Genomic DNA, 27,610 nt, shown 5'->3' with positions numbered 1-27,610 from the left:
AACTATCGTGAGATCACACTCCTCAGCCTTCCCGGTAAGGTCTATTCAGGTGTACTGGAGAGGAGGCTACGCCGGATAGTCGAACCTCGGATTCAGGAGGAACAGTGTGGTTTTCGTCCTGGTCGTGGAACTGTGGACCAGCTCTATAGGGTTGGAATTGGGGGTTAAATCACCAAAATGATTCCCGGGCGCGGCCACCGCTGCTGCCCACTGCTCCCCTCACCTCCCAGGGGGTGATCAAGGGTGATGGGTCAAATGCAGAGAATAATCTCGCCACACCTAGTGTGTGTGTGACAATCATTGGTACTTTAACTTTAACTTTATACTCTCGGCAGGGTCCTTGAGGGTGCATGGGAGTTTGCCCAACCAGTCTACATGTGTTTTGTGGACTTGGAGAAGGCATTCGACCGTGTCCCTCGGGAAGTCCTGTGGGGAGTGCTCAGAGAGTACGGGGTATCGGACTGTCTGATTGTTGCAGTCCGCTCCCTGTATGATCAGTGCCAGAGCTTGGTCCGCATTGCCGGTAGTAAGTCAGACACGTTTTCAGTGAGGATTGGACTCCGCCAAGGCTGCCCTTTGTCACCGATTCTGTTCATAACTTTTATGGACAGAATTCTAGGCGCAGTCAAGGCGTTGAGGGGATCTGGTTTGGTGGCTGCAGGATTAGGTCTCTGCTTTTTGCAGATGATGTGGTCCTGATGGCTTCATCTGGCCAGGATCTTCAGCTCTCACTGGATCGGTTCGCAGCTGAGTGTGAAGCAACTGGGATGAGAATCAGCACCTCCAAGTCCGAGTCCATGGTTCTCGCCCGGAAAAGGGTGGAGTGCCATCTCCGGGTTGGGGAGGAGATCTTGCCCCAAGTGGAGGAGTTCAAGTACCTCGGAGTCTTGTTCACGAGTGAGGGAAGAGTGGATCGTGAGATCGACAGGCGGATTGGTGCGGCGTCTTCAGTAATGCGGACGCTGTATCGATCCGTTGTGGTGAAGAAGGAGCTGAGCCGGAAGGCAAAGCTCTCAATTTACCGGTCGATCTACGTTCCCATCCTCACCTATGGTCATGAGCTTTGGGTTTTGACTGAAAGGACAAGATCACGGGTACAAGCGGCCGAAATGAGTTTCCTCCGCCGGGTGGCGGGGCTCTCCCTTAGAGATAGGGTGAGAAGCTCTGCCATCCGGGAGGAGCTCAAAGTAAAGCCGCTGCTCCTCCACATGGAGAGGAGCCAGATGAGGTGGTTCGGGCATCTGGTCAGGATGCCACCCGATAGGGAGGTGTTTAGGGCACGTCCGACCGGTAGGAGGCCGCGGGGAAGACCCAGGACACGTTGGGAAGACTATGTCTCCCGGCTGGCCTGGGAACGCCTCGGGGTCCCACAGGAAGAGCTGGACAAAGTGGCTGGGGAGAGGGAAGTCTGGGCTTCCCTGCTTAGGCTGCTGCCCCCGCGACCCGACCTCGGATAAGCGGAAGAAGATGGATGGATGGATGGATATATATATATATATATATATATATATATATATATATATATAATAGTTTGAATATATATATATATTCAATAGTTTGAATACAGCAAAGTTCAATACAGTAACACCTCATTTGTTCTGCAGACGTCCAGCGGGTGTCAGCGGGGAGTCATGAAGAGGAGTGGCACACCAGTGTGGGACAGAAGGAGCTACAGGCCCCCTCCCACATTAAAGAGGAGCAGCTTCATGATGAAGATGAAGCTCAGTCCTTACAGCTTCATCACAGTCAAAGTGAGGAGAACAGAGGGGCAGAGCTTGTAAGTCAACACATCACAGAAGATGATGGAGAGCATTGTGAAGATATCAAGTCAGAACCAGACAGCATCTTTGCTCCACTGTCAGACATGGACCACATGATGTCACACTCTTCTGATCACAGTGACCACATCCAAAAACCTTTGGAGAGTAAAAATGACTCTAAAGGTGATACGAGACATCACACTAACAACAAACACTTTGACTGCTCTGAATGTGGGAAATCATTTAGACTGAAGAGTGACTGTACAAGACACATGAGAACACATACTGGAGAGAAACCTTTTACTTGCTCTGTTTGTAAGAAGAGTTTCTCCAGAAAGGGTGTCATGACCAGACACATGAGGAGGACACACACTGGAGAGAAACCTTTTGCCTGCTCAGCTTGTGCTAAAAGATTCAACACTAAGTATGCAATGACCTCACACATGAGAACACACACAGGTGAGAAACCTTTTACTTGCTCTGTTTGTAAGAAGAGTTTCTCCAGAAAATGTATCATGACCACACACATGAGACTACACACTGGAGAGAAACCTTTTGCTTGCTCATCTTGTGCTAAAACATTCATCACTAAGAAGGAAATTATATTGCACCTGAGAACACACCTACGTGAGAAACTTTTAACTTGCTCTGTTTGTAAGAAGAGTTTCTCCAGAAAGGGTATCATGACCACACACATGAGAACACACACTGGAGAGAAACCTTTTGCTTGCTCAGCTTGTGCTAAAAGATTCAACAGTGAGAAATACATGATATTGCACATGAGAACACACACAGGTGAGAAACCTTTTACTTGCTCTGTTTGTAAGAAGAGTTTCTCCATCAAGCAAGTCATGACCACACACATGAAAACACACACTGGAGAGAAACCTTTTGCTTGCTCAGCTTGTGCTAAAAGATTCTACACTAAGAAAGAAATGATATTACACATGAGAACACACACAGGTGAGAAACCTTTTACTTGCTCTGTTTGTAAGAAGAGTTTCTCCAGAAAGGAAAACATGACCACACACATGAGAACACACAATGGAAAGAAACCGTTTAGTTGCACTGTGTGTGATAAGATGTTCAGGTATAAGTATCAGGTCAGTAAACACAAGTGTGTAACAGTCATGGAAGCTGCAGGGATTTAAAAACAGTGAAACAGTGATTGTGCTAAATGTAGTTTAAAAACACAGCATGTTTAATAAGAATGTATATTTGATGTTGTATGTAGTGCTTCTCATCTTCTAGTCTTATATGTTGTCCTGTAGTTACTTTTTAAGTTGTGTGCATGTATTGAATATTATATATGTAGCTACTATTTTATTTTATTTTCTCATCTTTGAAGAGAGGACATCTTATTATTTTCATTTGGGGTTTTTTCCACACATTTTTCCATTGCATTTTATTGATGTAATTATCCAATTAAAAGTATGAATGAATAAAATGGTTAACAAAATGTGGACTCTGGTAGATTAGCAGCATTGTTACATCATGGATGTTAACTACTGCAAAACATCAACAAAGAAGAAAAATGCTGAAGTTAGCAACACATCACTGAACTTTAGAGCCATCGTGAGTGGAGTTGCTTGTTTTTATTGCTGCATTTGTACTTATTTCACCTCACATCTTCACTTTTAATCCTAAAGTCTTCTTCACATATATTGTTGTAGGCTTCTAACATTTATGTTTCTGATGTGTGTGTTTGTAGTCTGTGGAAAGGGTTGTTGTCCCTTGTGGATCCAATTGTTCACTTGCACAGATACATCTTCATCATCATCATCATCACCGGCCCAATACTGGACGAAACCTTAGCATTAATGTTTTAATATAAGTGTGACCTCATTATTCCTTGATAATAAGACTAAAAATACAGATTTAAGCACTGTATTAGAGTACCTCTTGTAGTACTCCGACTCGCCACAATGAGAAGTGGGGGCGATCAAGAGCTAGCAGATGCATGTTGCTATCATGTTTTATCAGCGAGGAAGACAACATTTGTGTTTACTTTTTGTCAGATCCAAGTTTTAATGCTCTGCTGAATAAATGAATCACTATGGCTGCCAATATGGAGGATTATTTATATATTTAAGATCAAATACTTCTCTTAACAGCTAGAAAAATGACTCCACAATAAAAATGAAACAGCAGCAGGACTCAGTAAATATGTTATTAATTGACTAATTAATAAACTATAAAGAGTAACATACCATACCATACAATACCAACTTTATTTATAAAGCCCTTTAAAGACAAGCACAGTTGAAAAACAAAGGGCTGTACACCACAAAGAAATGAAGGCAAAGGACAGACTAAAAAATAACGTTTAAAACAGAAATAAAAATACACATTTAAAAAGCAAATATAAATTACCCTAAGAACAGTTTGTTAAATAAAAAGAGTTTAAAAGTTAAAAACGGTTCAAAAAGTTAAAAGCTAAAAACAGTTCAAAGTCTCATGCTGGGTTAAAAGCCAGTGAATAAAAATGGGTTTTAAGAAGGGTCTTAAAAATAGCCAAAGAAGGGGCCTGTCTCACATGGAGAGGGAGATCGTTCCAGACTTTGGGACCCGCAACAGAGAAAGCTCTGTCCCCTCTGAGCTTGCGCTTTGTTTTGGGTACCTCCAGGATCAGCTGATCAGCTGACCTGAGGGACCGGGTGGGGGCATAGAGGTGGAGCAGCTCAGAGAGGTACGGTGGGGCAAGACCACGTAAGGATTTAAAAACAAGTAAGATAATTTTAAAATGGACTCTAAAAGACACAGGCAGCCAGTGGAGGGAGGCTAAAACAGGAGTAATGTGCTCTCTTTTTCTTGTGTTAGTTAAAAGTCGGGCAGCTGCATTTTGGACCAGCTGCAGACGTGAGAGGGAGGATTGATTTATTCCAAAATACAAAGAGTTACAGTAATCCAGCCGAGATGTGATAAAGGCATGGACTACTGTCTCTAACTGTTGCCTAGAAAGAAGGTTTTTAACCTTGGCCAGCTGACGTAAATAAAAAAAGCTGGCTTTCACCACTGTGCCAATCTGACGGTCCAATTTAAAATCACAGTCAATACGAAAGCCCAGGTTGGTGACCATGGGCTTAACGTGCAAAGCCAAAGCGCCAAAGTCAACAGTGGATATTTCACAAGAGTTGACTAAAAAGTGTAAAATGGGAATGCTACATAAAATGCTTAACATAGACTGATACTGATACTGTGTAATCATTTATTTGTCCTAACATTATTTTGGGATATAAATTGATGTCCCCCCAATGTTAAACTCATTTCTACGCTCACTGTGTGAAGACTGGAGGTTAATGTACTAATAAAGTAAAAACATGGACCACAAATGATGTGTATATATGGTAGCCAATAACAAGTCCGTCTGTAAGGCACACAAACACATTTATTCAACATCGTTATGATGTAACATGGAAGATGCTAACGTTAAGCTAACTAGCGAGGTGATGCTGTGAAGAGCTGCTCCGCAAAGTTGGCATACAACCAAAAATGACTTTAAAATGTTATTATTAATGTTCACTTTCAATGTAATTATTTGGAACATGTCAAAACTTTACAAGCACAACTTTTGCTCAAGTGATCAAGCGTCCAACATGAGTGGAAGAAGCAGAGCTTGTCTGGTCCCCCCCAGTGTAAAAACTAAATGCTTGTCTGGTCCCCCTCAGTGTAAAAACTAAATGCTTGTCTGGTCCCCCCCAGTGTAAAAACTAATGCTTGTCTGGTCCCCCCCAGTGTAAAAACTAAATGCTTGTCTGGTCCCCCCCAGTGTAAAAACTAATGCTTGTCTGGTCCCCCCCAGTGTAAAAACTAAATGCCACTCAATGATGTGTTGAGTTGAGTTAAGTGTATTTATTTCTATGTCACATTTAAAACAAGCTCAGTTGGCCAAAGTGCTGTACAGACATAAGACATAAGGTGCACATAGTGTCACATTAACATGGTAACACAGGAGGATGAATACAATACAATAGTAAAATATACCTTAAAAGAAGTGCAGAATATATCACCCAAAATACTAACATGTAATAAATGAATAAAAAAGGATAAAACAAGAAATAAAAAAACAAAACAAGACATCCTGCCTAACTGGATTTGAACGCCAGTACCGAGTCAGCATTTTTAAAGCTTTTTAACGACATCCTTGGAGCAACAGATTTAGGTGATCATGTGATTTTAGTTTTACTGGATCTAACAGCAGCATTTGATACGGTGGACCATAATATTTGAATGATCCGCCTACAGCATCAAGTGGGCATCTGTTGTACTGCTTTGAGTTGGCTGAAGTCATATTTGACTAACAGGACCTTCTCTGTAAATGTTGCTGGTTCTGAATCCTCTGTTGCTCCCTTGACATGTGGGCTCCCACAAGGCTCACTTTTAGGACCACATCTCTTTTCTTTGTATTTACTTCCCCTGGGCTCAATCCTAAGAAAGCATGATATTTATTTTCATTGTTATGCCGATGACACACACATTTATTTTCCGTTGAAGAGAAATCATGCCTCTTCAATGCAGACACTACTTACTTGTCTTGATGATATCAAGGCCTAGAAGGCCCTAAACGTCTTACATTTCAATGAAAAGAAGACAGAAGTAATAGTGTTTGGACCTAGTGGTACCTGTGAGCTCCCCCCTGTTGACTTTGGCCCCTTGGCTTTGCACGTTAAGACCATGGTCACCAACCTGGGCTTTGGTATTGACACTGATTTTAAATTGGAGCGTCAGATTGGTGAAAGACAGCTTTTTTTGTATTTACGTCAGCTGGCCAAGGTTAAAAACCTTCTTTCTAGGCAAGTTAGAGACAGTAATCCATGCCTTTATCTCATCTGGGCTGGATTACTGTAACTCTTTGTATTTTGGAATGAGTCAGTCCTCCCTCTCACGTCTGCAGCTGGTCCAAAATGCAGCTGCCCGACTTTTAACTAACACAAGAAAAAGAGAGCACATTACTCCTGTTTTAGCCTCCCTCCACTGTGTCTTCTACAGTCCATTTTAAAATCATCATACTTGTTTTTAAATCCTTACGTGGTCTTGCCCCACCGTACCTCTCTGAGCTGCTCCACCTCTATGCCCCTACCCGCTCCCTCAGGGCAGCTGATCCTGGAGGTACCCAAATCAAAGCGCAAGATCAGAGGGGACAGAGCCTTCTCTGTTGCGGGTCCCAAACTCTGGAAGTATCTCCCTCTCCATGTGAGACAGGCCCCTTCTTTGGCTACTTTTAAAGGCCTACTGAAATGATTTTTTTTATTTAAACGGGGATAGCAGATCCATTCTTTGTGTCATACTTGATCATTTTGCGATATTGCCATATTTTTGCTGAAAGGATTTCGTAGAGAACATCGACGATAAAGTTCGCAACTTTTGGTCGCTGATAAAAAAGCCTTGCCTGTACCGGAAGTAGCGTGACGTCACAAGTTGAAAGTCTCCTCACATTTCCCCATTGTTTACACCAGCAGTGAGAGCGATTGGGACCGAGAAAGTGACGATTACCCCATTAATTTGAGCCAGGATGAAAGATTTGTGAATGAGGAAAGTGAGAGTGAAGTATTAGAGTGCAGTGCAGGACGTATCTTTTTTTGCTCTGAACGTAACTTAGGTACAAGGGCTCATTGGATTCCACACTCTCTCCTTTTTCTATTGTGGATCACGGATTTGTATTTTAAACCACCTGGGATACTATATCCTCTTGAAAATGAGAGTTGAGAACGCGAAATGGACATTCACAGTGACTTTTATCTCCACGACAATACATCGGCGAAGCACTTTAGCTACGGAGCTAACGTGATAGCATCGTGCTTAACTGCAGATAGAAACAAAAGAAATAAGCCCCTGACTGGAAGGATAGACAGAATATCAACAATACTACCAAACCCTGGACCTGTAACCACACGGTTAATGCTGTGCCGCCTGTCGAAGCCTAGCAATGCTGTCGCTAACGACGCCATTGAAGCTAACTTAGCTACGGGACCTCGACAGAGCTATGCTAACAACATTAGCTCCCCACCTACGCCAACCCTCATCTGCTCATCAACACCGGAGCTCACCTGCGTTCCAGCGATCGACGGTGCGACGAAGGACTTCACCCGATCATCGATGCGGTCGGCGGCCCGGAGACGGAAGAAGTCAACCCAGACAGGTGAGGACAGCGGCGCGGCGGCGGGCGTTGTAGCTTTCGACGACACCCCGGCCGCCATCAGAGTCGGCAAGAAACATATTTTTCCCCAAAGTTACGTACGTGACATGCACATAGCGACACGCACGTACGGGCAAGCGATCAAATGTTTGGAAGCCAAAGCTGTAGTCATAGTAGCGCGTCTGCTAGCCAAGTCAAAGTCCTCCTGGTTGTGTTGCTGTAGCCAGACGCTAATACACGATCCCACCTACAGCTTTCTTCTTTGCAGTCTCCATTGTTCATTGAACAAATTGCAAAAGATTCACCAACACAGATGTCCACAATACTGTGGAATTTTGCGATGAAAACAGAGCTATTTGAATTGGATTCAATGGTGTCCCAATACTTCCGCTTCAACCCGTGACGTCACGCGCAAACGTCATCATACCTAGACGTTTTCAACCGGAAGTTTCCCGGGAAATTTAAAATTGCACTTTATAAGTTAACCCGGCCGTATTGGCATGTGTTGCAATGTTAAGATTTCATCATTGATATATAAACTATCAGACTGGTAGTAATGGCTTTCAGTAGGCCTTTAAGAACCTTCTTAAAACCCATTTTTATTCACTGGCTTTTAACCCAGCATGAGATTTTAAACTGTTTTTAACTTTTTTTAACTGTTTTTAACTTTTTAACTGCTTTTTATCTAACAAATTGTTCTTAGGATAATTTGTATTTGCTTTTTCAATGTGTATTTTACTTCTGTTTTAAATGTTATTTTTTAGTCTGTGCTTTGCCTCTATTTCTTTGTGGTGTTCAGCCCTTTAATTGTTCTTCAACTGTGCTTCTTTTTAAAGGGCTTTTTAAATAAAGTTGGTATGGTATGATATATCTGTATATATAATATACTGTACACATATTATGTATATATTCGTATATATGTTAGATCTTTTATGGCTTTATTAGTCTATTTATACCTGCATTGTCCTTTCCATCCTTACACTTTCCATCATTGTAACTGAGCTACTGTGTTGAACAATTTCCCTTGTGGATCATTAAAGTTAGTCTAAGTCTAAGTCTAAGTATGGTATATCATGTCATGTAATATGACTTCAACATATTTGTGTTAATATTAGACTTTGTTTGTAAACCAGTTCTACTTCTGACTATTTATTTTATTTTGTATTGAACAATTAAACATACATAAACAATGTACAGACACATTAAGGTGCTTTCAATACAATATGAGTCAATGTTTTTCAATATTTTACTCAGCAATATAAAACACATCACATTAAATACAATCCTCCTACAAACAAAACATGTTAAAGAAAGTCAAAGTAAATATGAGAGACCATACGAATAAGATTAAAATAAAAATATATATAAATGAATAATAAAGTTGTGCTTATTTAAAACCACTTAAATAATTCCAATAAATATAATCATTTAAGGGCTTTTTCTATTTGGTACAATCTTCCAAGATTGAATTACTAAAATTAAATCATGAACACAATGTGAGAATTAGGATTTCACTTCAAGAAAGAGACTTTTGTGTATGAGAGCAAATGTTTCACACTTTTTAAAAATGATAGAAATTCACGACACGATCGATCAACGCATGCGCGAAGAGCACGTCACTTCCTGGACTTTTTTAATGACAGATCTCCTGCGACATCACGCTCTGTGATATTTCAATGTTTTGTATAAAAATATATTACCTAAGAGTAAAAGAGAAGAACAATAAGAACACGTGGAAGGGTAAATTTAAAAGAATCAGGCAGTAATATCGCTACAATTTCTACCACTTTCACTCTTGTCATTGCAATGAATGTCGCACGGGGGCGCCACTGAACACCATCATTAAAGGTTTGTTATTTACTTTCCATTTATTTTTTAAACATTTTATATCACAATAGTTATTAGAGCAAAGAAAAGCATGATAACAGTGACAGCAGGCAATATCTTATATAGAGATGCCGCATCGACCTCTTCATCAGTGACGTCATTCCCAGCTTCCGGTGTAAACGGAAGACGGCAGAACAGAGCAGTCCTGCCTTGTAACGTCAAGTGTGCTAACTGTCGTGAAAGCACATCGACGGAGAAAGACGCTAATAAGTCAGTCTTATTATTTCTTATCCAGTTTGAAATATTTACGTCGTATAAAATACATCTTTGATTCTTTATTTAAGGATAAATCGTCCGGATGCGCTAGAAGCACTTTGCTGCTTCTCCTGCTATCTTTGCTTGCTAGTTAGCTTAGCTCGCTAGTTAGCTTAGCTTGTTAGCTGCTAACAGAAGTTATCAACACATCGCTAAGTAGAGATCAAGTGTGAGAGTAAAGTGTTGTGATTGTGTGAAAATGTCTACATTACACATGTTGAGAGCGTTGGTGGATCAGCGACTAACTGCTGCCGTTGAAGAAATATTTGTAGTGTTAGAAAGAACGATAGCAGAATACGAGGCGGAACTTTCTAGAACAAAGGAGGAGAACAAGCTACTATTGGACGCTGTTTTCAAGAAACATCAAGTTGTGTTACACAGAACAGGTTAGTTGACTTCTTACTCTCACATGTTTAATAACTTTATATTTGACTAATATCAAGAAAATGACATTTGTAATATATCATATAATCACAATGACCAGGGGTGGAGCAAGTCAGAGCTGGGCCGGGGGCGGGTCCCATGACGGGGCCCCCTCAACCCAAATATCAAAGCTAATTCTAACATCATTTGACAACATACACATGCCTCTCTGGGTTTACTACCAACAATCTTTAACCAGGTTTTAAAACGTTTGCCAGCCATTTTTGCTAAAATTAGCATTTTCCCGACATGTATTTATTTTCTCACTTTCACCACAGCATCACCCGTTCACAGGATGTAGAAAAATTATCAAAGGGGATCAGATTTTTTTATTTTGCCTATCATTCACAATCCTTATGTAAGACAATAATATGTTTTTATTTTTTATGCATTCTAAGTCGTAAACAAACGTTAGCAAAATCTTAACTCTCCTAATTCTAACAATGGAGTCAATGGGAGCGCCTCTATTCTGCTCACTAAGCCCTCTAAATAAGAATTAGTTGATCAATATAATATACCCAGAATGCTATCTCTCTAAAACATGCTGTAAAAATACATATTCTCTGGAAATATGCCTTATAATAGCCACAAACTGGAGGATACATTTTTAATTAGGATAACATTTGAAAAAGAGTTTAAAGATTTTAAATTTTACAGGGTCTACCTCAACTTCTGCCCCCCTGTGGCCCCAAAAGGGACAAGAGGTAGAAAATGGATGGATGGATGGAAAAAGACACATCATAGAAAGATGCATTAAATATAAAGTTGAGTTAATGAAACATGTAGAATAGATTGTGTTCTACACCCTCTGTCGTTTAAAAAGGGTACAGTTAGGGTTGGACCATTATGGCAAAAATAATAATCACCATTATTTTCATTGATATTGTAATCACCATTAATTACACAATTATTTTCATATGAAAACACCAGTATTTATTTTACTACCAAAACTAAACTTTAAATATATCTTTGGAAAAATGTCTAAATTTGTGTATACATTTTAAAATACTTGTAATGATTTAAGCATGTATTTTATTATTATTATTAGCTTTCATGGCTGAAAAGACACAGGTGACAACAGACAAGCTCCTACTGGATATTAGTTATTAACAAATAAAATAATAGTAAAAATAAATGTAAATAACAATGGCAATATAAAAAACAATATAATTAAGTTTTTTGTTTTAATTGTTTTAAGGTCCATTTTTTTTACCTTATACACGTATTTTACTACCATTTAAGTGTGTGCTTTTTTGTCCAAAAAAAATGTATAAAATGTTTAGTTAAATGCAGAATCTCTCACATTTATTGGTGCAATATATATTTGGACCATTTTTAACCAGAACTTTGGGTCAAAGCATAATAATTGTGTAAACGCATCAATAAGTTCATTATGTTTGTGTGAGGTGCTTTTTTGAAAGCTTTATTTTGTCAGCGCAGTCAGGCCTATTATTGTGAAGGGGGAATTGTGTTGCTGTTCTTAGCTTGATGTGTGGAGGCGACTTGAGGGTGTTTAAAAAAAGGAGAGAGAGAGAGAGAGAGAGAGAGAGAGAGAGAGAGAGAGAGAGAGAGAGAGAGAGAGAGAGAGAGAGAGAGAGAGAGAGAGAGAGAGAGAGAGAGAGAGAGAGATTCTGAAGTTGCAACTGCTGTCCTGTTTGTACATTAATCCTACATGGATGATGTCGTTCACAACAACACAATCAGATGAGATGTGTTGTGGGTGTATGGATTTTCCTTGCCAGCTTTAGTTTCGTAGTTTAGTCGCTATTTCGATTGACCGCCTCAAGGACGGGACAGTTGTGTGTTTCATAGTAACGTTACTAGTCGTTGTGACATGTAGAGGACTAGGAGGTTTATTACCATTGCGGGGGAATTTTCTGTGTCTACGTCCCTTCGACACATCCGTACACCCACCGGAGTGACGCACGCTTTCTCCACCGTGTGTTTGAGGAGCCTGCAAAAGACCTGCACATACATGTAACAATCATGTTACATCAATAATACAGTTTGCTGTAAACTTAAAAAAACAATACAACCATTAAGGATAAAGTTTGACTTTTTAGCTTAATGCTAACATACAATGGACGAGCACATTGACAGGCTAACTAAAAATAGCACTGCGATGGTTTTAAACTCCATATGAGTTGGGACATTGTGTTATATGTAAATAAAAACGGAATACAATGATTTGCAAATCATTGTCAACCCATATTCAGTTGAATATGCTACAAAGACAACATATTTGATGTTCAAACTGATAAACTTTTTTTTTTTTTTTTCAAATAATCATTAACTTTAGAATTTGATGGCAGCAACATGTGACAAAAAAGTTGGGAAAAGTGGCAATAAATACTGATAAAGTTGAGGAATGCTCATCAAACACTTATTTGGAACATCCCACAGGTGTGCAGGCTAATTGGGAACAGGTGGGTGCCATGATTGGGTATAAAAACAGCTTCCCAAAAAATGGTCAGTCTATCACAAGAAAGGATGGGGCGAGGTACACCCCTTTGTCCACAACTGCGTGAGCAAATAGTCAAACAGTTTAAGAACAACATTTCTCAAAGTGCAATTGCAAGAAATTGAGGGATTTCAACATCTACGGTCCATAATATCATCAAAAGCTTCAGAGAATCTGGAGAAATCACTTCACGTAAGCTGCATGGCCGGAAACCAACATTGAACGACCGTGACCTTCCATCCCTCAGACGGCACTGTATCAAAAACCGACATCAATCTCTAAAGGATATCACCACATGGGCTCAGGAACACTTCAGAAAACCACTGTCACTAAATACAGTTGGTCACCACATCTGTAAGTGCAAGTTAAAGCTCTACTATGCAAAGCCAAAGCCATTTATCAACAACACCCAGAAACGCCGCCGGCTTCTCATGCAAATAAAAGTGTTCTGTGGTCTGACGAGTCCACATTTCAAATTGTTTTTGGAAATATTCGACATCGTGTCATCCGGACCAAAGGAGAAGCGAACCATCCAGACTGTTATCGACGCAAAGTTAAAAAAACAGCATGTGTGATGGTATGGGGGTGTATTAGTGCCCAAGGCATGGGTAACTTACACATCTGTGAAGGCACCATTAATGCTGAAAGGTACATACAGGTTTTGGAACAACATATGCTGCCATCTCAGCGCCGTCTTTTTCATGGACGCCCCTGCTTATTTCAGCAAGACAATGCCAAGCCACATTCAGCACGTGTTACAACAGCGTGGCTTCGTAAAAAAAGAGTGCGAGTACTTTCCTGGCTCGCCTGCAGTCCAGACCTGTCTCCCCTCGAAAATGTGTGGCGCATTATGAAGCGTAAAATACGACAGCGGAGACCCCGGACTGTTGAACGACTGAAGCTCTACATAAAACAAGAATGGGAAAGAATTCCACTTTCAAAGCTTCAACAATTAGTTTCCTCAGTTCCCAATCATTTACTGAGTGTTGTTAAAAGAAAAGGTGATGTAACACAGTGGTGAACATGCCCTTTCCCAACTACTTTGGCACGTGTTGCAGCCATGAAATTCTAAGTTAATTATTATTTGCAAAAAATAAATAAAGTTTATGAGTTTGAACATCAAATATGTTGTCTTTGTAGTGCATTCAACTGAATATGGCTTGAAAATGATTTGCAAATCATTGTATTCAATTTCCCAACTCATATAGAAACAGGGTTTGTACAAAGGTTTAACAAATAGGAGTTTAGTTGAACAAAACTGACATAAAACAACAGATGCATTTTTACTTACATACGAACATATATTCACCAAAGTGTGTAGAAACTCAACTTTGTACTATTAGGCCATCAAACCTTACAACTCTGATTTAGTATGGGACATTATTGCCAGGTCTTCTTGTATCACAAAATTGTGAAATGAAATATTTTCCACTCACAAAGACCCAAACATCCACATTTTTAACCGCTGATTTGTATTTTTGATGTTCAGTTGGCCGACCAGAGGAATTAGTTGTCACTACAACTAACTGCATCTTCTTACATCACACCTTCAACCATCCTCCATTGCAGCAAATACATTACATTTCTTACAAGTATTATTATCACTGAAGGACAGTAGAACAAGGCTAAACATGCTACACACAAAGGACGGGCAAGCTAAGAGCTAAGCTAGCCTCTAAACTAGCTTGAAACAAGAAGAAATAAGTGCTTAGTCGTTTTTCCCATTCAAAATAAATTGGCAATTTTTCAAACTTCAACTATTTACACATTTTTCAACCGATTCAAACATATTCCACTGATCCTGGACATTCAAACTATCATATTTCCAAGTTTAAAAAAATCCAGGAATTCCCAGAATTTCCGTTTTTTCTTGACCCTTTTTTCTGGCGACGACTCCTTTCCCATTTTTCAACACACTACAACCGTTCTACCGTCAAATCATTCCTCTTAATCAGGACAAAAATCAACGTTGTTTTTCGAACTTGAAAAATTCCTGTTTTTTCTGAAATTCCAGGAATTCCATAATACCATTTCTCAATTAAAAATGTTACTACTTCAACACCTCAGCCTTCCCGGTAAGGACTATTCAGGTGTACTGGAGAGGAGGCTACGCCGGATAGTCGAACCTCGGATTCAAGAGGAACAGTGTGGTTTTCGTCCTGGTCGTGGAACTGTGGACCAGCTTTATACTCTCGGCAGGGTCCTTGAGGGTGCATGGGAGTTTGCCCAACCAGTCTACATGTGCTTTGTGGACTTGGAGAAGGCATTCGACCGTGTACCCCGGGAAGTCCTGTGGGGAGTGCTCAGAGAGTATGGGGTATTGGACTGTCTGATTGTGGCGGTCCGCTCCCTGTATGATCAGTGTCAGAGCTTGGTCCGCATTGCCGGCAGTAAGTCGGACACGTTTCCAGTGAGGGTTGGACTCCGCCAAGGCTGCCCTTTGTCACCCATTCTGTTCATAACTTTTATGGACAAAATTTCTAGGCGCCGTCAAGGCGTTGAGGGGATCTGGTTTGGTGGCTGCAGGATTAGGTCTCTGCTTTTTGCAGATGATGTTGTCCTGATTGCTTCATCAGGCCAAGATCTTCAGCTCTAACTGGATCAGTTCGCAGCCGAATGTGTGAAGCGACTGGGATGAGAATCAGCACCTCCAAGTCCGAGTCCATAGTTCTCGTCCAGAAAATGGTGGAGTGCCATCTCCAAGTTGGGGAGGAGATCTTGCCCCAAGTGGAGGAGTTCAAGTACCTGGGAGTCTTGTTCACGAGTGAGGGAAGAGTGGATCGTGAGATGGACAGGCGGATCGGTGCGGCGTCTTCAGTATTGCGGACGGTGTATCGATCCATTGTGGTGAAGAAGGAGCTGAGCCGGAAGGCAAAGCTCTCAATTTACCTGTCGATCTACGTTCCCATCCTCACCTATGGTCATGAGCTTTGGGTTATGACCAAAAGGACAAGATCACGGGTACAAGCGGCCCAAATGAGTTTCCTCCGCCGGGTGGCGGGTCTCTCCCTTAGAGATAGGTTGAGAAGCTCTGTCATCCGGGAGGAGCTCAAAGTAAAGCCGCTGCTCCTCCACATGGAGAGGAGCCAGATGAGGTGGTTCGGGCATCTGGTCAGGATGCCACCCGAACGCCTCCCTAGGGAGGTGTTTAGGTCACGTCCGACCGGTAGGAGGCCACGGGGAAAACCCAGGACACGTTGGGAAGACTATGTCTCCCGGCTGGCCTGGGAACGCCTCGGGATCCCCCTGGAGGAGCTGGACCAAGTGGCTGGGGAGAGGGAAGTCTGGGCTTCTCTGCTTAGGCTGCTGCCCCCGCGACCCGACCTCGGATAAGCGGAAGAAAATGGATGGATGGATGGGTTATTTTATGAATTTATTATGGGTCTACTGAAAATGTGAGCAAATGTGAGGGTCAAAAGTATACATACAGCAATGTTAATATTTGCTTACATGTCCCTTGGCAAGTTTACCTGCAATAAGGCGCTTTTGGTAGCCATCCACAAGCTTCTGCTTGACCACTTGACCACAAATTGGTGCAGTTCAGCTAAATGTGTTGCTTTTCTGACATGGACTTGTTTCTTCAGCATTGTCCACACCTTTAAGTCAGGACTTTGGGAAGGCCATTCTAAAACCTTCATTCTAGCCTGATTTAGCCATTCCTTTACCACTTTTGAGGTGTGTTTGGGGTCATTGTCCTGTTGGAACACCCAACTGCGCTCAAGACCCAACCTCCGGGCTGATGATTTTAGCTTGTCCTGAAGAATTTGGAGGTAATCCTCCTTTTTCATTGTCCCATTTAAAGCAGCAGTTCCATTTGCAGCAAAACAGGCACAGAGCATAATACTACCACCACCATGCTTGACGGTAGGGATGGTGTTCCTGGGATTAAAGGCCTCACCTTTTCTCCTCCAAACATATTGCTGGTTATTGTGGCCAAACAGCTCCACTTTTGTTTCATCTGACCACAGAACTTTCCTTCAGAAGGTCTTATCTTTGTCCATGTGATGTCAGATGAAACAAAAGTTATTTATTATTTTTACTACATTGTCCAGGTAGCTTGCCCATCACTGTCTATTTGGCCTAGCTCACATGTCAATAGTTTGAATACTGCAAACTTCAATACAGTAACACCTCATTTGTTCTGCAGACGTCCAGCGGGTGTCAGCGGGGAGTCATGAAGAGGAGTGGCACACCAGTGTGGGACAGAAGGAGCTGGAGCCCCCACACATTAAAGAGGAAGAGGAGGAACTGTGGGAGCAGCTTCAAAGGTTGGAGGAGGCTAACGATGAAGATGAAGCTCAGTCCTTACAGCTTCATCACAGTCAAAGTGAGGAGAACAGAGGGGCGGAGCTTGTAAGTCAACACATCGCAGAAGCTGATGGAGAGCATTGTGAAGATATCAAGTCAGAACCAGACAGCATCTTTGCTCCACTGTCAGACATGGACCACATGATGTCACACTCTTCTGATCACAGTGACCACATCCAAAAACCTTTGGAGAGTAAAAATGACTCTAAAGGTGATACGAGACATCACACTAACAACAAACACGTTGACTGCTCTGAATGTGGGAAATCATTTAGAAAGAAGAGTCATTTTACAGAACACATGAGGACACATACTGGAGAGAAACCTTTTACTTGCTCTGTTTGTAAGAAGAGTTTCTCCAGAAAGCAAAACATGACCACACACATGAGAACACACACTGGAGAGAAACCTTTTGCTTGTTTGGCTTGTGCTAAAAGATTCAACACTAAGAAGGAAATTATATTACCGTATTTTCCGCACTATAAGGCGCACCGGATTATTAGCCGCACCTTCTATGAATTACATATTTCATAATTTTGTCCACCAATAAGCCGCCCCGGACTAAAAGCCGCGCCTACGCTGCGCTAAAGTGAATGTCAAAAAAACGCTGCGCTAAAGTGAATGTCAAAAAAACAGTCAGATAGTTCAGTCAAACTTTAATAATATATTGAAAACCAGCGTTCTAACAACTCTGTCCCAAAATGTACGCAAATGTGCAATCACAAACATAGTAAAATTCAAAATGGTGTAGAACAATAGCAACATAATGTTGCTCGAACGTTAATGTCACAACACACAAAATAAACATAGCGCTCACCTTCTGAAGTTATTCTTCATTCGTAAATCCTTCGAATTCTTCGTCTTCGGTGTCCGAATTGAAAAGTTGGGCGAATACGGGATCCAAAATGGCCGGTTCCGTCTCGTCGAAGTCACCGGAGTCAGTGTCACTGTTGTCCAGCAGTTCTGTGAATCCTGCCTTCCGGAAAGCTCGGACCACAGTTGTGACCGAAATATCTGCCCAAGCATTTACGATCCACTGGCAGATGTTGGCGTATGTCGTCCGAGGCTGTCTGCCCGTCTTAGTGAAGGTGTGTTCGCCTTCGAAGCTGTGTGAAAAAAGCCACCCGGCCTCTTCGCGTAAACTTCCCTTAACCACTCGCTCATCTTTTCTTCATCCATCCATCCCTTCGAGTTAGCTTTTATGATGACGCCGGCTGGAAAGGTCTCTTTTGGCAAGGTCTTCCTTTTGAATATCACCATGAGTGGAAGTTAGCATGGCAAGCTAGAACCACAGTGAAGGATGACTTCTCATTCCCTGTGGAGCGAATATTCACCGTACGTGCTCCCGTTCCACAGTGCGGTTCAGTTGCTGTGAAATACGGTAGTAATCCGTGTGCGGATGGAGAGATTGCGTCTTTTTATGAGCCGGATCGTTTAGTAGGAGCCATTTTGTGGTCTTTACAGATGTAAACAGGAAATGAAACGTACGGTGATATCCGCGCGTTTTTTCTTCTTCTTCCGGGGGCGGGTGAAGCGCTTCCTGTTCTATGGGGGCGGGTGAAGCGCTTCCTGTTCTATGGGGGAGGGTGCTTTCCTTGGCGGTTGCTTGCGTAGAAGAAGAAGCGCTTCCTGTTCTACCGGGAAAAAAGATGGCGGCTGTTTACCGAAGTTGCGAGACCGAAACTTTATGAAAATGAATCGTAATAAAGCGCACCGGGTTATTAGGCGCACTGTCAGCTTTTGAGAAAAATTGTGGTTTTTAGGTGCGCCTTATAGTGCGGAAAATACGGTACACATGAGAACACACATAGGTGAGAAACCTTTTACTTGCTCTGTTTGTAAAAAGAGTTTCTCCAGCAAGGAAATCATGACCACACACATGAGAACACACACTGGAGAGAAACCGTTTAGTTGCACTGTGTGTGATAAGATGTTCAGGTATAAGTATTAGGTCAGTAGACACAAGTGTGTAACAGTCATGGAAGCTGCAGGGATTTAAAAACACTTAAACAGTGATTGTGCTAAATGTAGTTTAAAAACACAGCATGTTTAATAAGAATGTATATTTGATGTTGTATGTAGTGCTTCTCATCTACTAGTCTTATATGTTGTCCTGTAGTTACTTTTTAAGTTGTGTGCATGTATTGAATATTATATATGTAGATACTATTTTATTCTATTATCTCATCTGTGAAGAGAGGACATCTTATTATTTTCATTGTTTTTTTTCCACACATTTTTTCCATTGCAATTTATTGATGTTATTATCCAATTAAGAGTATGAATGAATAAAATGGTTAACAAAATGTGGACTCTGGTAGATTAGCAGCATTGTTACATCATGGATGTTAACTACTGCAAAACATCAACAAAGAAGAAAAATGCTGAAGTTAGCAACACATCACTGAACTTTAGAGCCATCGTGAGTGGAGTTGCTTGTTTTTATTGCTGCATTTGTACTTATTTCACCTCACATCTTCACTTTTAATCCTAAAGTCTTCTTCACATATATTGTTGTAGGCTTCTAACATTTATGTTTCTGATGTGTGTGTGTAGTCTGTGGAAAGGGTTGTTGTCCCTTGTGGATCCAATTGTTCACTTGCACAGATACATCTTCATCATCATCATCATCATCATCATCACCGGCCCAATACTGGACGAAACCTTAGCATTAATGTTTTAATATAAGTGTGACCTCATTATTCTTTGATAATAAGACTAATAATACAGATGTAAGCACTGTATTAGAGTGCTTCTTGTAGTACTCCAACTCGCCACACTGAGAAGTGGGGGCGATCATGAGCTAGCAGATGCATGTTGCTTGATTGAAACTTTTATTAGTAGATTGCACAGTGAAGTACATATTCCGTACAATTGACCGCTAAATGGTAACACCCCAATACGTTTTTCAACTTGTTTCAGTCGGGGTCCACTTAAATCGATTTATGATACAGATATATACTATTTTCATAATACAGTCATCACACAAGATAATCATCACAGTATATACATGTAATTATTTACAATCCGGGGTGTGGGATATGGGGGGGGGGGGGGGGGGTTACGTTTGGTTGGTATCAACACTTCAGAGAAATTGACATTGGAACAGTGTAGGTCTGACTTGGTACATATGTACAGCAAGTATTGGACACAGAGAGAGAGATCAGAAATTATAAGAATAAGTGACTACATTTGATTATTTACAATCCGAAGAGGTATGATGAGGAAGGGAGGGTGTTAGTCAAGGGTTGAAGTTGTTTTATTGCGGTTTTGAAGGAGGATAGAGATACACTTTCTTTTACACCTGTTGGGAGTGCATTCCACATTGATGTGGCATAGAAGGAGAATGAGTTAAGACCTTTGTTAGATCGGAATCTGGGTTTAACGGGGTTAGTGGAGCTCCCCCTGGTGTTGTGGTTATGGCGGTCATTTACGTTAAGGAAGTAGTTTGACATGTACTTCGGTATCAGGGAGGTGTAGCGGATTTTATAGACTAGGCTCAGTGCAAGTTGTTTTACTCTGTCCTCCACCCTGAGCCAGCCCACTTTGGAGAAGTGGGTAGGAGTGAGGTGTGATCTGGAGTGGAGGTCTAGAAGTAATCTGACTATCTTGTTCTGGGATGTTTGGAGTCTAGATTTGAGGGTTTTGGAGGTGCTAGGGTACCAGGAGGTGCATGCGTAATGGAAAAAGGGTTGAACGAGAGTTCCCTCCAGAATCTTCATGGTGCTTTTGTTGACCAGAGAGGAGATTCTACAGAGAAATCTCGTTCGTTGGTTGACCTTTTTGATTACCTTGGTTGCCATTTTATCACAGGAAAGATTAGCCTCTAGAATGGAACCTAGGTAGGTGACCTCATCTTTCCTGGTGATAACAATGTCACCCACTTTCATAGTGAAGTCACTGACTTTCTTAAGGTTGATGTGGGACCCAAACAGGATGGATTCTGTTTTACCCAAGTGTATGGATAGCTTGTTGTCAGCGAGCCAGGTGCAAGTTCTACAGAGTTCAGCACTGAGGATTTTCTCCACCTGTGACTTGTCCTTGCCGGATACCAGCAGGGCCGAGTCATCCGCAAACAAAAACAATGCACAGTCGCATGCTGATGACATGTCGTTTATGTATATTAGGAACAGTAAAGGCCCTAATATACTGCCTTGGGGGACTCCACAGCTTACTGGGAGGGGGGGGCACGGTGCCGTTCAACTCAACCACCTGTTCCCTCCCCTCCAAGTAAGATTGCATCCAGCTCGATGAGGTTTTATCAAATCCGATTGCTCTGAGCTTATCCAACAGTATAGCGTGGTCAATGGTGTCAAAGGCCTTCTGAAGGTCCAGCATGACCATGCCGCAGTATTTGCCCACGTCCACCTCATGTTTGATGTGGTCAGTCAGATAGAGAAGGCATGTGTCAGTGGAGTGGTTAGTTCTGAAGTCAGATAAAGAAGGCATGTGTCAGTGGTGTGGTTAGTTCTGAAGTCAGATAGAGAAGGCATGTGTCAGTGGAATGGTTAGTTCTGAAGTCAGATAGAGAAGGCATGTGTCAGTGGAGTGGTTAGTTCTGAAGCCGGATTGGAATTTGTACATGAGTTTATTAGTGGCAAGGTAACTATCGACCTGTTCATAAACTATTTTTTCCATTACTTTCGAAATGGAACTGAGAATAGAAACAGGTCGGTAGTTGCCAGGTTCCAATTTGCTTCCTTTTTTAAAGAGGGGAGTTACTCTTGCTATCTTAAAATCTTTTGGTACTTGGCCTTGTGAAATTGAGAGGTTTATTATGTGTGTGATGATAGGGGCAATGATGGAGGCAGAGTCCCTGAGGAATCTGGAGGGGATTTTGTCAAGGCTGGTGGCCTTGTTTGGGTGGAGCGCGCTCAATTTTTTAAACACCTCATCAGCTGTGACCATTTCTAATTTGAAATCATTGTTGGATACTCCTAGCTTTCTGTAGAAGGCTTTAATGTGTTCTACACCAAAGCGACCAGAGTGGTGGGACAGCTTGTTGACAAGAGTTGTGGCTATGCTGGTGAAAAAGGTGTTAAGTCTGCTTACTACCTCCATTCTGTCTGTAATGAGGGAGTCACCCTCCTTGATGCTGATGTTGGTGAGTCTGGTTTTAAGTTTCTGGCTGCAACCAGGAAGCTGGTTGTTGAGAATTTTCCAGAGCTCACGTGGCTTATTTGTGTTTTCCTTTGTGTGATTGTCTTCCTTTGCTACGGCGGTCAAGTTGCTTTCACGGTAGATATTTGCCTCCGGAGCTCCAGCGGAAGCTCCCCCTCACTGTGCCCACACTGCTCTCTCATGCTGCGGGGAGATTGCAGGAGAGGTGCCGCTCTCAACACTACTTTATGCTTAGGGACCGTCAATAAATTACTATTGTCTTGAAAAATGTATATCTGCTACATCAAAACACTGATTCATCTGAAAGGAGGTCAAATAATTAGTCCTACCTCCTTAATAACGTGCACGCCCATTACCTCCTACTTTTATCATTCATATCCAGTGAGTGTGAATGTTGTCTGTCTATCTGTGTTGGCCCTGTGATGAGGTGGTGACTTGCCCAGGGTGTACCCCGCCTTCCGCCCGATTGTAGCTGAGATAGGCTCCAGCGCCCCCGCGACCCCGAAGGGAATAAGCGGTAGAAAATGGATGGATGGATATCCAGTTTTATATAATATACACCCTTTTTTTTTTTAAATAGGATTTTATTGAAAAAAAACATTTGCATATTAAAAATCTTGGTTTCTTTTTAAAAGATTCCTAAGTCACTTAAAATACCAAATTCACTTAATATTTTAAGTGCTTTTCTCTAGTGTCATTCATGCTTTTTTGTTTTAAAATGTAAGTTTAATTGGAGGGACAAGCAGTAGAAAATGGATGAATGGATGGATTTTATAATACATTTTTGATATTGATAACCATGGTTACTTTTCAACCTCCCGCTACAACTACGAATGTCCAACATAAAACCCAATTAATTCTCAATTGGAGCTAATAAAAAAATATATATACATTGATAATTATCTGTACAATATTTATCATGCACCCCAACTACTAACATAAAGTTGACATGCATGCTTTTTTTTAAAGGTGCCATATGTAATAATTTGGCCAGAAATGGTACTGCAATCACAGTCAACATTCTGTAGTCCCCCTCCTCTCTCCCTGACTGAGGTTGCCAGATACGCAGCCGAATCCAGCTCCATGGACTGGGCCACTCCAAGGAACTTCCAACTTCCACTGCCTCTTTCTAAGGGTTGAGGTGCTGGGACCATAAATGCTGAATAGACAAGCATTTTGTCAATAACAAATCTCTAACCAACACATTTTTACACAGAATTAGGCTATTTTCAGGAAGAAGTGCAATCATGCCTGCGTACAATATCACAACCATATGGTTGTTGTCAGTACTATCAGAAAACCAAGACTAGAACAAACTACAACCAACACTAGCAAAGGTTCTACTGGTGAAAATAAGCAGAGCATGCTTAGCAGTCTAATGTACGCCCAAAACTAAAGAGACATTTACTAAGGTGTGTCTATAGGCTACACCAATGAGGAATTATTTGATCATGTGATGTGTCTGTCTCCATACCTTTCACATTGCCATGACGACAGCCGTGCTAATGTTGGAACACATTTCCTCAGCCTTTCAGCATGTTGAGAAGGAAATAGGCACAGACACTACACATATCCACATTGCTTTTATTTATGGAAAATATATTTTACCTTGTCAGTTCAAATACACATGGACATACAGGATAACAGGCATATATTTCTCCCGTTAGCTTATATGTGGATGTGTCATTGACCGGGCTAGCATGCTAAGCATTACACTAGGAGCTGAGCACCATCCCACTAAGAATTGGTTGCAGGAACATACTAGCTTTGTTAGACAAGATCATAGACTGTATTGGACAATATAGTTTACATACCAAATGTCCATTTCCATTTATTACAAGTAATAAGAAAAGGTAAATACCTGACTTACCTTTCAAGAAGGAAATTAGCAAGTTTGGTGTCTGATAAAAAAAAATCTTCTCCGCCTTCAATTGTCTCCATCTTTCAAAGGCATCCCTGATACAAATCCTCATTTTGTTCCTGGCTTTGTCATGAATAAGTTGAAAATGGTAACGAGGCCTTTTAGATTGACTAAGGTCTGACATGTTTAGTAACTTTACCAGTGGCAGTAGCCAGACGAAGATGACGGTGTGTAACTGGCAACCTGGATGTGACACACTCACAGACTTTCTAATTGGTCAAACGGTAGAGGGCGGGACATGGAAATGAAAACAATAACAAGATTCCGGGGCTGTAAATCTAATTATGAAGTGAGCATATCCCAGCTGAACTACTGTTATCAGTTATAGAGGTATTGGAAAAGAACATGATTTATTAACGCCTTTTGACATATCAGGGCCATTTAATGATCACTTGACATGCAAATTCTACATATGACACCTTTAATATTGCTAAATTAACACAACACATCAGTTTAGGTAATCCCTGCATATTTACTGCTCCTGTTGTGTTCTAATTAAATTAAGTAATTCATTCATTCATTTATACAGCACACATTCTCATATTGTGTATTAATTACGATACATTGTTATATTGTTATATTGCAGTAACAGCCAAACTGGTGTTGAACATATTGACGGACTATCCGTGACTGGTGAATTTATAAAATGACATGTGTTTTTGTAAAACTGAAAGTGAAATAAAAACCATTGTTTTTTATTTTTGCAAGAAGTGAGAAACAGCGCCCTCTGGCGTGAGTGTAAAAGCTTACAGCACCTGGTATTCCCAGGCGGTCTCCCATCCAAGTACTAACCAGGCCCGACCCTGCTTAGCTTCCGAGATCGGGCGTGTTCAGGGTAGTATGGCCGTAAGCCCAAAGGCGAGGTGAAAACAACCTTTTTAAATGTAACTCTTACAGACGGGATGGGAGACAATTCTTATTTATCTTAGAGGCTGGCGCGCATGCGTACACTAATGTGCTTTTTCTGGCTGTGTGAGGTGCAGCTCTCCATCCATTGTCTACCGCTTGTCTCTTTTGGGGTGGCAGGGGGTGCTGGAGCCTATCCCAGCTGCATTCAGATGCCACCTCATCACAGCTCTCAACACTACTTTATGCTTAGGGACCGTCAATAAATCACTATTGTCTTGAAAAATGTATATCTGCTACATCAAAACACTGATTCATCTAAAAGAAGGTAAATAATTAGTCATACCTCCTTATTGTGCATACCCATTATTTCATAATTCTAACATATATATCCATGTTTAATATAAAAAATAAGGATATTTTCCCAATAGTCTCAATGTCATACAATTTAGTAACCTAATTCCACTTATTAGTCGTGCTAACCTTTTTGTGTAACGCACAACCTTTTATTCTGAAATAGGGTTTTATTTAAAAAAAGAGTGTTTTAATAAAGATCATGTGCATGATGTGTCTTATACAGATAATTATCAACATTTTTATTAGCTCCAAATGAGAGTCAAGTTGGTTTTATGTTGGATAGTCGTAGTTGTTGCGGGAGCTAAAAATGAAACCATGGTTTTCAATATTACAAATTTATATAAAATCCAATTAAACTTACATTTTAAAACAAAAAGGTGTGAAACACATTAGAGAAAACACTTCAAATATCAAGTGAATTTGGAATTTTAGGTCATATGACCAGGAATCTATTAAAAAGAAACATTTATTTTTAATATCAAAATGTTTTTGATCCTATTTTAAAATAAAATGTTAGCATGACTAATATAAAGTGGAATTTGGTTACTAAGTTGCATGATGACATGGAGACTTTTAAAACAAATAATTATTGTTTACATTAAAAACATATTTAAATTATAAAATCAAGAACGATATTAAAAATGTCGGACTATTTATTTGACCTCCTTTTAGATGAATCAGTGTTTTGATGTAGCAGATATACATCTTCGAAGACAATAGTAATTTATTGACGGTCCCTAAGCATAAAGTAGTGTTGAGAGCGGCACCTCTCCTGCAATCTCCCCGCAGCATGAGAGAGCAGTGTGGGCACAGTGAGGGGGAGCTTCCGCTGGAGCTCCGGAGGCAAATATCCACCGTGAAAGCAACTTGACCGCCGTAGCAAAGGAAGACAATCACACAGACAGAAAAAGCACATTAGTGTACGCATGCGCGCCAGGCTCTAAGATAAATAACAATTGTCTCCCATCCCGTCTGTAAGAGTTCCATTTAAAAAGGTTGGTTTTACCTCGTCTTTCGGCTTACGGCCATACTACCCTGAACACGCCCGATCTCGTCCGATCTCGGAAGCTAAGCAGGGTCGGGCCTGGTTAGTACTTGGATGGGAGACCGCCTGGGAATACCAGGTGCTGTAAGCTTTTACACTCACGCCAGAGGGCGCTACAAAGTGCTGAGACTACAGCTGTTGTGATTCATGTATTGCTTTAATTGCAACTATTCCAAAATGAGGGAATATATTCGGTTATTATAATACAATTCCACTTAATATTTACAACTACAGTTGAAGGTACAAACCTTTACAACAGGATTTCAAACACAAATACCAACTAGAGCAATATTTAGATTGATTTAAAAATAATGGTGTGGTCTTTTGCAGTCAGTCAACCTCGCCCACGCCTCCTACCACTCCGTCCTGCATGAAGCTGAGGAGCCACGACTCGTCTCGCTCTGATCAGCCAACTTATCATTTAAAGGGGTCATATAAGCTACTGTTTATTTACCAAAATAAGTTGTATGTCTTTGTTTTGAAAATGTAAAAGTTTATTTTTATTTTCAGAATGTTGAAATAGTTGTACCGGGGGTGGGGGGGAAAGAGCTGGTTACTTGTTTCTCTCGCGAGATCTGGAAAAGAGCTGGTTACTTCCTTCTCTCGCGAGATCTAGAAAAGAGCTGGTTTTTTACTTGTTTCTCTCGCGAGATCTGGAAAAGAGCCGGTTACTTGTTTCTCTCGCGAGATCTGACAAGACTGCGCGCGAAGCAAACAGGGCGAGGATAAAGCAAGATGGCGTCTGACGGTGAAGACGTTATTGCAGTCGTCACAGTTCAGTGTTCTTAATCTGTGCGTCCATGTACACATATATGTCCTTTATTACACTCTATTAAATAGAGTCATAATAACTGTTTGTATATTAGTCTGAGCGCACTTTGATGCTTCTCCAGCTAGCTTAGCTTGCTAGTTAGCTTAGCTTGTTAGCTGCTAACAAAGAGAGATGAAAGCACATCGCTAAGCAGAGATCAAGTGTGAGTGTAAAGTGTTGTGATTGTGTGAAAATGTGCGAAAGAACCATAGCAGAGTACGAGGAGGAACTTTGTCCAACAAAAGAGGAGAAGGAGCGACAACATGAAAAACATCAAGT

The 27,610-nt window shown here is 41.1% G+C and overlaps 3 protein-coding genes, 1 non-coding gene and 1 pseudogene across 4 annotated transcripts in view; 3 read left to right on the top strand and 2 right to left on the bottom strand.

Annotated features, from left to right (window-relative positions):
- Positions 1 to 27,610, bottom strand: part of LOC133570632 (uncharacterized) — a 296,050-nt gene that overhangs the window by 91,681 nt on the left and 176,759 nt on the right. The window lies entirely within an intron of this gene.
- Positions 1 to 27,610, top strand: part of LOC140680159 (uncharacterized) — a 108,746-nt gene that overhangs the window by 10,831 nt on the left and 70,305 nt on the right. The gene's annotated exons all lie outside the window — the stretch shown is intronic.
- LOC140680160 (uncharacterized) lies at positions 9,972 to 17,764 on the top strand. Its single transcript, XM_072916535.1, has 2 exons — positions 9,972 to 10,424; positions 17,070 to 17,764. Exons 1-2 carry the CDS (start codon positions 10,238 to 10,240, stop codon positions 17,762 to 17,764), a joined length of 882 nt encoding a protein of 293 aa, XP_072772636.1. The 5' UTR covers positions 9,972 to 10,237.
- Positions 25,016 to 25,124, bottom strand: LOC133571210 (5S ribosomal RNA; annotated as a pseudogene).
- LOC133571136 (5S ribosomal RNA) lies at positions 26,493 to 26,611 on the top strand. The gene has a single exon (XR_009810294.1). It is a non-coding gene; the product is annotated as a 5S ribosomal RNA (ribosomal RNA).

Source organism: Nerophis lumbriciformis, linkage group LG28 (genome assembly GCF_033978685.3).
Source record: "Nerophis lumbriciformis linkage group LG28, RoL_Nlum_v2.1, whole genome shotgun sequence".
Classification (NCBI taxonomy): Eukaryota; Metazoa; Chordata; class Actinopteri; order Syngnathiformes; family Syngnathidae; genus Nerophis; species Nerophis lumbriciformis.
This window is presented reverse-complemented; position numbering and strand designations above follow the sequence as displayed.